This window comes from Polyodon spathula, chromosome 31, assembly GCF_017654505.1.
Source record: "Polyodon spathula isolate WHYD16114869_AA chromosome 31, ASM1765450v1, whole genome shotgun sequence".
Lineage (NCBI taxonomy): Eukaryota > Metazoa > Chordata > Actinopteri > Acipenseriformes > Polyodontidae > Polyodon > Polyodon spathula.
The window spans coordinates 2,681,886-2,698,594 of record NC_054564.1 but is presented as its reverse complement, the minus strand read 5'-3'; the positions used below and the strand labels follow the sequence as shown (position 1 = coordinate 2,698,594).

The window sequence follows — 16,709 nt, the reverse complement described above, 5'->3', positions numbered from 1 at the left end:
GTGTATCTGAAACTGGTAATTATGCACATAAATATCTTTTTTCGTACTGCTTGCTGTTACTGAAGTTTAATAAAGTAAGACTCACACCAGTGAGCCACTTAACACTGGTGACATACAACCCACAAGAATTACAGCCTGCACTCTGTTATACGTGGTAACAATAAAAAAGACAAGAACTAGTAATGTTCCTTATAACAAAGATTTGAAATAACTTTCAGATTTGTTTTTACATTTATAATACGGGAATATATTTAGTTGATCTACACTGCCTAAAACACATTTTTCAGTGTTGTTTGTTGTATTTGTGTTATTTTTCAACACATTTCTCCCTGTCTTCTGCAGTTAAATCTTGCGGTGTTAACAACTTGTACTGCGGCGCTGTTTTGTTGTTTACAGAAACACATTTGTTTTGAGGAGCCAACAATGGGACGCTAGCAGATTTATCAACTGCATTCCTCAGTAACAGACCGCTACAGGCTTTTGAATTAACTATATATAATATTTTAGGTGGTTAGGGGTGCTGATTGCTGTTGCTTCTTACCAGCAGCTGGCTGAGCCCAATGAAGTCAAATATCTCATTCTCGTACATCCTGGCCAGCTCCTTGCTGTGCTCAATCGCCTTCTCCCACATCTGAAACCCCACAGAACCATTACACAAGCTCAGCTATCAGACACTCAACATACATTTCGAAATAGTAAAATAAACCAAGAGTCTTCTACTCGAAACATTCGTAATTGAATTTATGAAGTATATTTTAGCAAATTTAAAATGAAATCAGAGCTATCAAAACCCACCACAGGTTATTTAACATATGTTAATTAAGTAAGAATTAACTATATAATAGGGCTGTGCAAGTACTGAAATACCTTAACATGTTTTTTGTTGGCAGGCATTAAATGAAGCATATTTAAAATTTAGAAAAGCTGCACTTCCCAATCAGTGGCATGGAGTGATTTTTAAAAGCATGTTTTCCTTTCACCCGGGGCGCTGACATTCTGCAGAACCACGATTTATCTGGGATTATTTCTTACCTTTCTTTTATCCATTCTATGTACAATTATTTTGTTTTCAGTCCTACTTTTCACTTTGTTTCCATAGAAATGTGCAGTGAACTGGGGGTGTGAGAGGGCAAAGGCCCTGCACATGGGTTGAGTTGGAAGGGAAGGAGATAATCACTAGCTGGAGCAAATAATTGCAAAATGGATGTTTCAGTGGTATGAAAGGAGCCAGAAATCCTTTGTTTGGGAGATGGAGTTGGGGTGAGTTACAAGGGTGCTGTGTTGTGCTGTACTGGGGTAAGAGGCGTACTGGTCAGTGAAGGAGAATGTCTAGCCTGCCAAGTGTTTGCTTAAACCTTTTGTTTTGTCCCTTGTCCCTTTTTCTTTGGTGTGTTGTGTAAGAAATGTGTGCAACAGCACCTTTAAACTACAGCTTCTGTCTCTGGATCTGATTCCTGACATTCACCATCACAGACTTGGCTGTGGGCAAGATTTAACCTCACTAGACTAAACCTCACTGGCAAGTACCTCTCCCAAAATACAACCCCAGTATTTCACGGAAAGGTCTTGTGCACGTGACAGGCCAGTGGCATTTGCTCATTTTTCAGCAGTAAAAATGTCAGCTCCTGGGTAAAAGAAATTGGCTTCCAAACAGCTTTTAAATCTCTTTGCAGAATGTCACTGCCGTTGATTGGTAATCAGCGTACAGATGCTTGTTATGAAACTACAAATAGGCTTTAACACCTGCTAACAAAAAAAAAAAAAGTGGAAAAGGGAATTTTTGAAAGATCTGAGTGCTTCCACAGCTTTACTACATACAGTTGTAATGTGTGGTTATTTAACCCTTCTGAAGGATTACAAATGATCGGAGCGTGTGTTTGTGGAGCCCACCTTGCCCTTGTCAAAGTAGCTGATGATCTCCTTGAAGAGATACTCCTTCAGCTCCTGCTGGCTCCACACCTGGGAGTGGTCCCTGGGAATGAGGTGGGAGGCGCAGGGGCGATCGGACCACTGGAGACAAACAAACACAGGCCACCGTTACAACGGTCCAACTCACTCAGTGGTTTCCCAGTCAATTCTAGACTGGAACCACTTGCCAGTATGTACTACTGCTGTATAAATATGCTTCTCCTCAGTGTAAAAGCTCTTTCACATTGTATACTGCATTTATTTCCTTTAAAAAAAAATGTGCTGTTTACAAACAAACATAATGAAAATAATACATTTAATTGACTACTCTTTTTGCTCTGTCAGTACAAATTTATAAATATGATATACAACTTATGAATTCTAATAATAATAATAAATGTATTAAAACAGTGTAAAAACTAAAAAACATGTATGTTAAGGTAGGGAGAAATGCAAGTGTGACTAATCTGTCATCAGGGATATGCATCCCTTCTAGATAACAGGTTTTTAACAAAACACAGGCAGTGAAACATGTGTAATAATTGTGAGAGACAGTTGAAATCATTTAAATGTGACCTGCATAATATTTTACCAAAACACAACCATATCAATGAGGCATGAGATCTTGAGGCATGAAGACTGAACTGCTCCCCCTCCCTCCCTCACCCCCAAAGAGAAAGGGTGCTCCCTCCAATCCAGTGCAGGCTTGAGGCATGGACACTGAACTCCTCCCTCCCTCCCTCACCCCCTAAGAGAAAGGGTGCTCCCTGCAATCCAGTGCAGGCTTGAGGCATGGAGACTGAACTCCTCCCTCCCTCCCTCACCCCCAAAGAGAAAGGGTGCTCCCTCCAGTCCAGGGCAGGCTTGAGGCATGGACACTGAACTCCTCCCTCCCTCCCTCACCCCCTAAGAGAAAGGGTGCTCCTTCCAATCCAGGGCAGGCTTGAGGCATGGAGACTGGACTCCACCCTCCCTCCCTCACCCCTAAGAGAAAGGGTGCTCCCTCCAGTCCAGGGCAGGCTTGAGGCATGGACACTGAACTGCTCCCTCTCTCCCTCCCTCACCCCCAAAGAGAAAGTGTGCTCCTTCCAATCCAGGGCAGTCTTGAGGCATGGAGACTGAACTCCTCCCTCCCTCTATCCCTCCCTCACCCCCTAAGAGAAAGGGTGCTCCCTCCAGTCCAGGGCAGGCTTGAGGCATGGAGACTGAACTGCTCCCTTCCTCACCTCTAAGAGAAAGGGTGCTCTCTCCATGCCATAGCAGGCTTGAGGCATGGACACTGAACTGCTCCCTCCCTCACCCCCTAAAAGAAAGGGTGCTCCCTCCAGTCCAGGGCAGGCTTGAGGCATGGAAACTACGCTACTCCCCTGTCATAGTCTTTAGCAGGCAATGAATTGGAGTACCATATATAGCATTCCCGTCACTCCAGATATGTAAATCCAGCACCCTTTAAAAACACCAAAATGCAATTCTGCTAGTAACCATGCACCTGTAAGAGTTCAGCATGCAGGAGCAGGGTGCAGGCTGCCTCGGTGTAGTTCTCACTGGCCCGCTGCAAATCACGCAGCTTGTACAAGTACCTGGAGGAAAGGATTCAGAGTAAGGCTAAATAGCTCTATTAGTGATAATGGTCAGTATTCTCTGTTTAATCACATGTTCTTTTTTACAGGGATCTTATATTAAATGCTTTTCAAACCACTTCATCATTTATAATATCTTAGAGCGTTATAAACTACTGAAATCGAAAATCAGTATAACATTTAAATTAATACAAAAAGGAATTAGGACTATAAATACTAAATCAAGGGTACTCTTTAATTGAAAATGTATCTGAGCATTTAAACGGTAAACGGTATAAACATTTAAACTATTAAATGCACATTGACAACACTAGGTTTAAAATCGGAAATTAACAAAAATCAAACCGATTCCTGTACTGATTTCCATTTTAAAGACAAAAAAAAACAAACAAAAAAAAACACTGTTTCAATATACACAACAATTTGGTTTTCTTAACTACACTGTTGTGCAATCTTGGAAAAAGTTACATTAATGCGTAAAAAAAAAACCACACAAAGAGCTGAAAAGTCTTACCGTATGTAAATGTCTTCTCGCTTTTTCTCCTTATAAAAGTTCTAAAACAGAAACACAAGCAGAACATAACGATACGACTCCAAGGAATGTCCAGTCCCATTTTAACACAGTGGTGTACAGTTGAGTACAGCAGGACTCCCACTTTTGAGATTCAGTGGGATGTAATCAGCCTTTTGTCATTTAAAATAAACTGGCTTCACTAATTCATGCTGTCATGTTTACCTGTCTGTTTATCTTGGCTACAGTTCTCCCATAACTTCATTCTTCGACAGCTCAATCAGAACACATATACGCTTGAGGGACCTGCAGAGTTAGTTCTACAAGTGAAAATACTGCTTCATTCAATTAAAGCATCCCCACTACGTACCTCCTTCCCAGACAACCGCGAGGTTTTCCTTTTTTTAAAGGCACATTAAAGACTTCTGTATCTAAATATGCTTTTAATATTTCAGACAGCTATTGTCACACACCAGGACATTGACAGTGCAGCTCATGCGGTGCTCCGGGCTCTCGTCGTGGGTGATGGTGCGATAGGCCAGAAGATTCTCCAGCAGACTGCTGAGCAGCAAGACGAAGGTCTCCCCTGAGCTTGACAGGTAGCGGTGCCGCCGGCAGTGCTCCAGCAGCCTGGAGAGACGGAGTGGAAGCAGGAGGGTGGGAGTGGGAGGGTGAGTTGGATTGGGAGCGACAGCGAGTGGGGAAGGTGGAGCGGGAGGGAGCAGGAGCATCATTGTAGCGCCATGTCACACAATTATCAATTGTCACTGAAAGACGCAAAATTGTACAGCAATACTATTACCATATAGGAGTAAATTTTGTTGGTGTTGCAAATTAATTTGATGTACATTTCAGGATATTTTGGTTCAGATAAAATATAATGGGTATAGTTTTTGGATGCAGTCAAAGGATTCACACCAGGGTAATCTAGCTGGGCTCTTACATTCCAGATGCAGTCAGCTAATGCCCACTGCTCAGGGTTCTGTTTATAAATATGTAGTCATAAAAACAAACGTAGTTGCATCCTGAGTATAACATCCACTGTAACCAATGAAGGATCCTAGATACACTCTGTCAGCTTGGTGACTGGGAGAACCTACGTCTTCTCCAGCAGGACCTTGTACTGCTCATCCCCCCGGCCTCCTTCCACCTCCTGGTCCAGCTTCATAATCAGCTCGTTCTCAAACTGAAACCAGAAGATGAAGCCCATTAGAAATCCCCTTGGAACACTTCAACTCCAACTGCTCCCTAACAATCTGTCAGCTTCCAATAATGATGTACACGGTTTTAGCACACACACACACCGCACACGCACCACACATGCACGCCCTGACACTGCAGCTGCTCACCGCTTGGAAGCTGCAGCTGGAGCTGAAGTTGTGCTCACACTGCATCATGTCAAAGAATATTGGGATGGTTGCTTTCCTTAACTCAGGCTCGGGGACCAGAGTCACCTCCAGGATGGAGCCCACCATGGCAGGGATGAACTTCATCTTGTGGGGGCCTGTTGAGGACACCAGCGAGGTACACTGAGCATCAGAGAGGGCTGCTCCACAGCAACACAATGCAACAATGAAATTCATGCTTACAGTGGAAAACGCTAAAGAGTAGGATATCACGGTCTCAATTTCATTCAACTATGAGGCAACAAAATGAACTTTTGTAACAAATATGCTGACATTTATAACTGTAAATAAGCCTGGTACAGGATGTTACAATGCCAACAAATACTTCTGTACCTTCTAGAGCTAATTCCTTAAATATATTGCAGTGATGGTGCTCTGATCAGCAGGTTACAACATCCTTTCAAGAATGGCTGCTGTTACTGAAGCAAATGGAAATCACTTTGAACTGCGTATGGATTGAAACCTCGGAATGATGGATAACATCGTCCGCTATGGCCCGGAATGGGAAGACTTGTAACACATATCCGTGCACAGGGAGTAAGGCCCTTCACAAGAAGGATACATGCATTTGGTTTAATTCTAATTTAATACCAGCACTGGGAGGGAAGGAGTTTACAATTAAAAAAAAAGCCAGTTCCTTACCAAGATTGTACCACATGTCCCTGATCGTAAAACCAATTTCTTTCCTCATGTCTCCATACCTTTAAAGAAGAAAACAACCTTCAGTGTACTTTTATTTACTTATACAAAAAGTATCGCATGGATTAGTCTCTCTGCGTCAGATATGGAAATAATTGTTTTAAGTTTGGCTACATTTCTCAAATTGTAAAAAGATACTTTGGTAATGTTACATCAAGATATATCCAGTGCCTTGCAAAAGTATTCAGACCCCTGACCAATTCTCTCATATTACTGAATTACAAATGGTACACTGAAATTTCGTTCTGTTCGATATTTTTTTTTTTAAACACTCAAAATCAGTTATTGTAAGGTGACATTGGTTTTATGTTGGGAAATATTTTTAAGAAAAATAAAAAACTGAATCTTGCTTGCATAAGTATTCAACCACCACACATTAATATTTGGTAGAGCTACCTTTCGCTGCAATAACCGCTTTAATTCTTTTGGGGTAAGTATGTACCAGCTTTCCACACAGTGTCGGAGTGATTTTGGCCCATTCTTCTTGGCAGATTTGCTCCAGGTTGTTCAGGTTGGTTGGACGACGCTTGTGGACCGCAATTTTCAAATAGTGCCACAGATTCTCAATGGGATTGAGATCAGGACTTTGACTGGACCACTGCAGGACATTCACCTTTTTGTTCTTGAGCCACTCCAATGTTGCTTTGGCCTTGTGCTTGGGATCATTGTCCTGCTGAAAGGTGAATTTCCTCCCAAGCTTCATGTTTTTTAGCGGACTGAAGCAGATTCTCTTGCAGTATTTTCCTATATTTTGCCCCATCCATTCTTCCTTCAATTGTAAGAAGATGCCCAGTCCCTGCTGATGAGAAGCATCCCCACAGCATGATGCTGCCACCACCATACTTCACTGTAGGGATGGTGTGTCTTGAGGCATGGGCAGTGTTAGGTTTGCACCACACATAGCACTTTTTTTTGGCCAAAAAACTCTATCTTGGTCTCATCTGACCACAAAACCTTTTCCCACATCGCAGCTGGGTCACTCTCATGCTTTCTGGCAAACTCCAGACGTGCTTTCAGATGGTACTTTTTGAATAACGGCTTCTTTCTTGCCACCCTCCCATACAGGCCTGTGTTATGCAGAGCTCTTGATATGGATGACTGGTGCACCATTACTCCACTCCCAGCCACTGAACTCTGTAGCTCCTTCAAAGTGATTGTTGGCCTCTCTGTGGCTTCTCTCACAAGTCTCCTTCTTGTTTGAGCGCTGAGTTTTGAGGGACGGCCTTTTTTTGGCAGTGCCTGGGTGGTGTGATGCAGCTTCCACTTCCTGATTATCCAACTGTGCTCACTGGGATATCCAAACACTTGGATATTACTTTGTACCCTTTCCCTAATCTATGCAATTGTATTACTTTATCTCCAACTTCTGTAGAATGCTCTTTGGTCTTCATTTTCCTTCAGATTCACAGCGTTACCAATGATCCTTCAACAGTGGGGTTTTTATCCAGAAAATGTGACAGCAACTTTAATGGTTCACAGGTGGAGGCCAATGGTAAGGTAATTGTGTCCTCGTTAGGGCAATTTCTTTCATCGGTGCAAACTGGGAGCTTCCACAGCACAGGGGTTGAATACTTATGCAAGCAAGATATTTCAGTTTTTTATTTTTCTTAAAAATATTTCCCAACATAAAACCAATGTCACCTTACAATAATTGATTATGAGTTTCAGCGTTTAAAAATAAAATATCGAACAGAACGGAATTTCAGTGTACCATTTGTAATTCAGTAATATGAGAGGATTGGTCAGGGGTCTGAATACTTTTGCAAGGCACTGTGTGTATGTATATATATATATATATATATATATATATATATATATATATATATATATATATATATATATATATATATATATATATATATATATACACACACACACACACACACACACACACACACACACACACACACACACACACACAGTTGTAGTCAAAAGTTTACATACCCCAATGGAAATGTATAATTTCTAGAAATTTCTTGAAAGAATTTTAGGAAAAATCTTTTGTAGCAAAAAAAGTTACAAGAAATAGATATCTGCAATTATTTATTTCAGCATTTTTTTTTTTTTTAACAAAACTGTTAACATATTTATACCCTTTAATGCTATGACAGTATTGTCTACAAGATGCTAAACATTTCAATATGATAATGCAGAACAGTCTAGAAAATGCTGGATTGCAGGTGAACATTCTTGAGCGTATAAAAGGGTTAGGCATAGGATGATTGCTGTCATTATCAATAAGTCAACATGGGAAAAAGTAAGGAGCTATCTGAAGATTATATATCGCCACAAAGCTGGAGAAGGATTTCCAAGCATTTGAGTATTCCAATTTCAACTACCGTTTCTATTATCAAGTACAAGACTTGTGGTACGGTCTGGAATAAAGAAGGTTCTTTCACCAAGAACAAGTAGCAGAATTGTGAGGAAGGTTAATAACAATCCAAGATTGACTGCCAAAGATATTCAAAGTGAACTGGCTGCAAGTGTGACTGGGGTTTCTGTTTCAATCACAGGTCGAGGATTGCATGGTGAAGGTCTCAATGATCACAGGCCAAGGAAAAAGCCACTCTTAGGAAAACATCACAAGGACAATCGCTTAAAGTTTGCAAAAAGAATCAAGCTATTTGGTTACGCTGATAGTCGTTACATTTGGAGAAAGTCTGGTGAGGCGTACAAAGAAAAGAACATACCTACTGTCGAGCATGGAGGTGGTAATATCCTTCTATGGGGCTGTTTTTCCTCTAATGGCACAAGAAATGGAGTTCCAATACATGGTAAAATGGATTCCATAGCATACCAAAAGATACCGGCCAATCAGCCGAAACCCTCCACTACAAAACTTGGTGTAAAGCGCAACTGGATGTTCCAACACGTCAACAATCCAAAGCACACATCAAAATCCACTTCAGAATGGATAAAGAAGAATAAAATCAAGGTTCTGGAATGGCTTAGTCAAAGTCCCGATCTAAATCCGATTGAGAAGTTTTGGTATGAGTTGAAGAAGGCTGTGCAAAGTAAAAGTCCTTGGAATTTGAATGAACTGGAACAATTTTGCATTTAAGAATGGTCAAAAATCACAAAAGAATCATGCCAAAAGCTCACTGACAAATATCCTAATAATTTAAATCAGGTTATTATTGGTAAAGGTGCTTCAAATGGCAATTCATTTAAATTTTCCTTGTCAGGGTATGAATACTTTTGAATTAGCATTTTTGGAGTTTTGCAAAAAAATTGCTGAAATAAGTAATCTATTTCTTGTAACTTTTTTCCCCTCATCCACAAAAGCAAAACTTTTGCTACAAAAGATTTTTCCTATAATTATTTGGTTTTGAGAAATTTTAAGAAATTATAAATTCCCATTGGGATATGTAAACTTTTCACTACAAAAGGTATATTTATAGAACAGACATAGAAGTAGCTCAGGGATGCAAAACATAATGTACAGAGCACTCTTACTATTTGGAGAACCTAGGTGGTCTTGAGAAATACAACAAAAATATACATTGTCCAGAATAAAGCTGTTGAACATTCATTGAAATAATAACTTTTTAAAATGGTTTTAATAGCCTTTGACTGACATCTGCTATTACTGTAGCCGCACGAATATATGATCCAAACTATTTCACCTGCTCCATGTAGAATATCGTATAGGGGCTGTACGATACGGCTGGTCTAAACGTCCATCTCACCTTGAGTGGAAGATGCGCTTGTGTCTTACACAGCACCTTATACTAGATATATTTAGAATTAAAAATAATAATAATTTACACAGCATAGGTAATTTTAATGTGACACCAGTCCCATATGATACACATTTCAGATGTTTTTTTCACGTGAATATCAAGGTCCCATGTGTGCCTGAAGTAAGACTGGAAGTCTGTATTGCAGTCTGTGAACCCTGTCCTTCGCCTACTTGCTGATGATTTTGTTGCATTTCTCCTGCGAGAAGGTCTCCAGCTGCAAGGACTTGTGGGTAAGAAATGCAACAGTCAGATGAAAATAATTGTTCCACAGCTGCAGAAGGGAAGAGACACAAATTAGCTTGAAGGCATTGATAAAGAAAAAACAAAAAACCGCAGTATCCCCTGCCACGGGTATAAACTCAAACTCACCATCATGGAAAACAAATCATGCATAATATTGTCCTGCCCAAGGTACCGTACAGATACACAAGAGGGCATGTAGACTAATCCAGCTGTATTTAATGAGTAGATATTAAGAGAATAACAGCTAGAGTATCTACAACAAGGTGGGTAATCCTACTGAAGCTTTTAAATCGTATTATTAGTTTAGATAGTTAACCCAAGTCACTATTCCAAACTATTTTAAATATGATCTTAAACCATATTTAAAGTTAACACAAGGGCAACTGACTTGCTTCCATTTACCATGTGATTTGGCACAGTATTGTAGATAATCCCTATTGGAACAACTGTACGAGCCTTGATGAGCTGAACAGCACAGTCTCAATTACAACACTGTTCTAATACACTTCATACTATGATACTCGTTTCTAGCACAAACTCAAAGAGAGGAGCCACCGATGGGATGGCAGTGCTATTGCAGCTCTGTGGATACACTGTGATATAGTACCTACAGTTAAGATGTTCCCTGTACACTTACCTGAAGTTCAAAGTTTGCCTGGTCCAGAAAATACTTGTTGAGAACACCTGCAAACTGGTTGATCGCTCGTAGGAAAACCCTGCATAACAAGAGAGCAGAAAACCTGTGACAGTCCATTCGAAAGCACAGCATCAGTGCAATGATCAGACAGTGAGCAGAGAGCAAGCAGTCACGAGTGACTGATCTTTTCTGTGAAGGCTGCTGTGAGAGCTAGGAGCTGGCAAGCATCCTTTATCCTTAGTGTGGCAAACCGGGCTATGCTTTTCCACTGCCTTCTGGTGAAACCCTTAAAATACCATCAAAGTGTCAAATACCTTTCTGTAGGCCTGTCCCCCAGGCCTTAGCCTTCATGCAGACCTCAAACCGTTTCACCTGCGCATTTATACCTGCCTGCTCAATCTCAGACAGGTGTCCTTCATTAGATTAGAGCCAGGTTATTCCAATTATGGCTCTACGCCAACCCTATGGCATTCTGGGGGATGTAGTCCTTCAGCTAACAACTGGATACTCTGCCACATTAGTTAGTGCTGTTTGAGTTGGGTTGGTCAGCTGTATGAGGATGTGGGAAAGGGGGGCTGCAGATTGGCGCACAGCATTCCCCATTCAGGCAGTGGGCTCTGATTGGTGCACAGCATTCCCATTCAGACAGTGAGCTCAGATTAGGTGCTTGGAAGATAGTGCAGCCTCAGACTAATGTCAGGGTTTTGAAAATCTTACTTGCTATAAAATGTTTAATAGTAAAAGTCAGCTTTGCTTTTCTATTTTTCTTCCTTTTTTATTTTTTTTTTACTTTCCAGATTTTTTAAAGATTTACTTAAAATAAGTTACCAAGCATTCGAAATACCCTTCAGTCAAGTAAAAACATGTTTTCAGTATATTGTACAAAACTTCACTTGCCTGATCTGCAACAGGTTCATTATCATCCAGTCATTGGGAAAGACATTCTTCCCAATCAGGTCTTTAAACATGATGAACGTTTCCATCAGGAAATCCTAAATAGAACCAGGAGAAAGAAACAGTGAGCAAAATAAAATGACAACGTCATTCCAAACACAGGCATCTTTCCAAACACATGTATTTATAAATCAGCAACCCCTTACCCCTTCATTACGCTCGTATTGCGTTTCTAAACATTGACAGGAATGTTATTAATGAAGTGCTTATTTTGACAGGTGAAGGCTGAACTTGTTAAAGTCACTCCACTTATTGTCACTCAGTCCCTTTGATGTGATATTAAAAGGGTTTGACAGTAAAGTTTGAAAGTCTCCGATGAAAAGTCAGACAAAACGTATATAGGGACAGACTCAAGCCCAGGCCCAGTTGTCTGGTTTGCAGTGCTGAGTTATTTTTCCTAGAAATCTGTCTGCAGTGTTGAAAGTATTAAAAAGGTTGAAATTATTGAATTATTTCCATTGTTTATTATATTTTGCAAGGCCATGTCTCATCACAATCTAGCAACTAGCAACAGCATTAGTGCAATGATCAGACAATAATTCAGAGAGGAAGCAGTCACGAATGACTGATCTTTTCTGTGAAGGCTGCTGTGAGAGGGAGGAGTCGGCACGCATCCTTTATCCGGGCTATGCTTTTCCACTGCCTTCTGGTGAAAAGAGACACTTTTCACAACAATAGGTGGCCTGTAGATTTTTACTAATTCACAAACAAAACAAAAGCCTAACTTCAAGGAAGGGGGGAGAACTATAAAGAAAGGGGGAAGAAATCAACAAAAAAACAGAAGGGAAACCACATCAAAACAAGGGCAACAACTCAGGTAAGATAGCCATTAAATTTATTTATCTAAAGTCTCAGAAACAAAATTTTAGAACTTGAAGCTAGCTACTGCACTAACAAGTAACCACGATGTGATAGGTGTTACAGAAACTTGGTTCCAGAGAAAAAAGGCACTTTACAGAATGTTTAGAAGGGGCCAAGAACTAAGTACACAAGCAAGTCAAAAAGGAAGTTAGAAAGGCCAAGAGAGAGATAAAAATGAGCGTGCTAAGGGGGCTAAAACCAATTCCAAAAAGTTTTTCCAATATTATAAAAGCAAGAGAACATTCAAGGAGGTAAAATATCTAAGAGATACAATTGGCAACATCATAGATGAAGAGAAAAAAATAGCAAAATATATTCAATGATTACTTTTCAAAAGTTTTTACAAAGGAGAACATGGACAATATGCCCCTCGTGTCGACCTGTTTCTATCCAGTTTTAAATAGCTTTAGCGTAACACAGGCAGAAGTGTTAAAAAGGGACTAGCAGATCTTAAAATAAACAAATCCCCAGGGCCGGGTGAGATCCTCCCAATAGTACCCAAAGAAATAAAAGAAGTTTTTTGCAAACCGCTAACCAAGATCATGCAACAGTCTCTTGACACAGGGGTTGTACTGACAGACTGGAAAATTGCAAATGTAATACCGATCCACAAAAAGGGAAACAAAACTGAACCAGGTAACTACAGCCCAATAAGCCTGACTTCTATTATATATAAACTTATGGAAACTATAATTGCAACATTGACAATGGTTTATGACATCGTTTATCTAGATTTCCAGAAAGCTTTTGACAAAGTCCCGCATAAAAGATTAATTCTCAAACTGAATGCAGTAGGGATTCAAGGAAATGCATATACATGGATTAGGGAGTGGTTAACATGTAGAAAACAGAATGCACTGATTAGAGGAGAAACCTCAGAATGGAATGAGGTAACCAGTGGAGTACCACAGGGATCAGTATTTGGTCCTCTGCTATTCCTAATCTACATTAATGACTTAGTTTCTGGAATAGTAAGCAAACTGGTCAAAGTTGCAGACAACACAAAAATAGGAGGAGTGGCAAACACTGTTGCAGCGGCAAAGGTCATTCAAAATGATCTAGACAAGATTCAGAACTGGTTAGACACGTGGCAAATGAAATTTAATAGAGAAAAGTGTAAGGTACGGCACACAGGCAATAAAGATGTGCATTATACATATCATATGGGAGATACTGAAATTGAAGAAGACCTAGGAGTTTTTGTTGACTCAGAAATGTCTTCATCTAGACAATGTGGGGAAGCTATAAAAAAGACCAACAAGATGCTTGGATATATTGTGAAAAGTGTTTAATTTAAATCAAGGGAAGTAATGTTAAAACTGTACAATGCATTGTAAGACCTCATCTTGAATATTGTGTTCAGTTCTGGTCACCTCACTACAAAAAGGATATTGCTGCTCTAGAAAGAGTGCAAAGAAGAGCGACCAGAATTATTCCGGGCTTAAAAGGCATGTCATATGCAGACAGGCTAAAAGAATTTAATCCATTCAGTCTTGAACAAAGAGGACTATGCGGCGACCTGATTCAAGCATTCAAAATTCTAAAAGATACTGACAATGTCGACCCAAGGGACTTTTTCGACCTGAAAAAAGAAACAAGGACCAGGGGTCACAAATGGAGATTAGACAAAAAGGCATTCAGAACAGAAAATAGGAGGCGCTTTTTAACACAAATAATTTTGAGAGTCTACAACCAAATCCCTAGTAATGTTGTTCAAGCTGACACCCTGGGATCCTTCAAGAAGCTGCTTGATGAGATTCTGGGATCAATAAACTACTAACAACCAAACCAGCAAGATGGGCCGAATGGCTTCCTCAGGTTTTGTAAACATTCTTATGTTCTTAAGTGATCCAGCTCACATGCAAACATACACACTTGAAACTGACACTTTGTTCAGTCTTTTTTGAAACCTTTTTGTCAGGTCCACTGCAAACAGGGTGCTTGGAGTAAATGGTGTGTGATATGCACTGTGAGGTGCATGGTCATAAAGAATGGGAAACCAAATATCGAAAACGAAACATCACTGCGGATTTTTCTTTTTTTTAAACATACCATTTCTATAATACATTCTGAACTGTATTCAAGGTTGAAATAATTGTTACTTCTAAAAAGATCCTCAACATTTTTACTGCCTGCTTTAGAAAGGCTGGAATGGTGAGTATACACCACTCACAATGATGTCATGACGGGTTTTGAAAGTGCTGATGTAATGGCTGTAATGGGAATCGTCCATCTGCTTCAGGATGGCTGTCATGCAAGCCAGGTAGTGGCCCTGGAGGGAGGGAGGGAGGGAGAGAGAGAGAGAGAGGAGTAAATGAGGAACAAACATAACCCTGTCCAATTAAAACATCAGAACTGATTGATCTGTATAAGCAGAGCACCATGAACTACATCCAAAGTGTATACATCAAAATACACAGATTCTTAAATTCTGAATAACTTGTTAGTGTTAACTAAGTTCTGTATTAGTTTGAGTTCAGACAGTTCCCCAATCAAGCATGTCTGTAAACTCAATTTTAACATGAACTATGTTTATATCAAGTCCCTGCTGGCACACACAGTAAACAACCTCCTTTTGTAAATTTTTTTTGTTTGTTTGTTTCAACAATTTTTTTAAAATTTTTTATTTAGTAGTCATCAATTGTGTTTTTTTTTATTTATTTTTTAACATTTTTCTCCCAATTTAGAATAGCCAATTATTTTTAGGCTCAGCTCACCACTACCACCCCCGAGCTGACCGGGAGAGGCGAAGACAAACACGCACTGTCCTCCAAAGCATGTGCTGTCTGCAGACTGCTTCTTTTCACACTGCAGACCCACCATGCAGCAACCTCAGAGCTACAGCATTGGAGGACAACGCAACTCTGGGCAGCTTAGAGGCAAGCCCGCAAGCGCCCGGCCAGACCACAGGGGACGCTGGTGAGCGGTGAGCCGAGGACACCCTGGCCAACCTAAGTCGCCCCCCACCCCCTGGGATCTCCCGTCCACGTTCGTCAGAGGAACAGCCTGGAATCGAACCGCCGACGTCGAGGCTATAGGGCACATCCTGCACTCCATGCGGAGCGCCTTTACTGGATGCGCCACTTGGGAGCCTTTGATGTAAAATCTTATAATACAAAATAAAAACTGTTGAGTTTATGCTGTATAAGCAATTGTGAAATGTGTTGTGATCAATAAAACAATGTCTTAACTAAGTTTCATCACAAATGTGCCATGCACCCCCAGGGGAGAACAAGACACGTACAAAAAAATGACTTTTACGTTCCAGGATAGTTAGAGAAATAGTTTGATTAAGTGCACTGCAACTGAGTTCCACTGGAGGAGTACAGTGACAAAGCAGAGCACATGAAAGGAGTTCAGTGTCAATAGACTGGATTCTCAATGAAATGTACTCCAAATTACCATTAGCACCACTTTTGTCTGAAAGGATAACATTTACATTTCTAAAACGAATAATAAGCAGTTTTAGACTACTCACAAGCCCCTAAATGAAATGTCTCAGAGTTGCTTATTTCTGGTGTGGTAACTTTATTGGGTGCAGTTTTGCTATCTGAAAAAGCATGCTACTGAGATGCGCAGTAAATAGCCTTGAGAATGTGTGACAATGTGCTTACGATGAGCGGGGAGTGGCGGCTCATGCAGATGACCGTGCGGTTGACCCTGCGCAGGAGACGCTCCATGATAAGCTGGACGTGTGCCCTGGAGCAGCCCTGCAGAGAGAGGGAGAGCACAGCTACACACTGGGCACAATCGCTGGTGTCATTAGCCTGCCCTGGCACTGCATTATAGAGGGGTGAAAAACACAATAAAGAGCCAAAGAATGTTCCTCGTGAAAGCAGAACTAGTGATACAAAGCAAACAAAGCAATGCAACTGAAAGTGATTGTAGCTAAACCAAACAATCCCATGAATCTATCCTGTTCTGCACTTCCATTTGTAGGTCTTCAATGTGCAGTTTTGAAAGGGACACATGTTAGCACTTTCTATGTCTTATTCTCAGGATATTTGTTACACTTCCTGGGTCATTTCACCTCAGCAGTGTCTTTTGGGTCAAAGCGTGTTACTGGCTGAAAGCATGTCCGTCAATAAGGGAAGCAGCTGGTTGGATTAGGACAGGAAAAAAGCCACTGAGGGGCAGGGACACCATGGAAGTGCAGCCCTCTCTGAC

General features: G+C 40.6%; 1 protein-coding gene across 3 annotated transcripts in view; it reads right to left on the bottom strand.

The window, feature by feature from the left end:
• The window catches only part of dock5 (dedicator of cytokinesis 5), a 144,510-nt gene that overhangs the window by 37,045 nt on the left and 90,756 nt on the right, over positions 1-16,709 (bottom strand). For all 3 annotated transcript variants that reach the window (XM_041233352.1, XM_041233350.1, XM_041233351.1), the window contains 13 exons: positions 16,157-16,252; positions 14,716-14,814; positions 11,625-11,719; positions 10,728-10,806; positions 10,018-10,118; positions 6,048-6,106; positions 5,349-5,503; positions 5,100-5,185; positions 4,473-4,629; positions 4,003-4,043; positions 3,398-3,488; positions 1,891-2,010; positions 542-631 (listed from right to left, as the gene is read on the bottom strand). In XM_041233352.1, the coding sequence (XP_041089286.1) occupies positions 542-631; positions 1,891-2,010; positions 3,398-3,488; positions 4,003-4,043; positions 4,473-4,629; positions 5,100-5,185; positions 5,349-5,503; positions 6,048-6,106; positions 10,018-10,118; positions 10,728-10,806; positions 11,625-11,719; positions 14,716-14,814; positions 16,157-16,252 (1,269 nt within the window). The remainder of the gene's footprint in view (positions 1-541; positions 632-1,890; positions 2,011-3,397; positions 3,489-4,002; positions 4,044-4,472; positions 4,630-5,099; positions 5,186-5,348; positions 5,504-6,047; positions 6,107-10,017; positions 10,119-10,727; positions 10,807-11,624; positions 11,720-14,715; positions 14,815-16,156; positions 16,253-16,709) is intronic.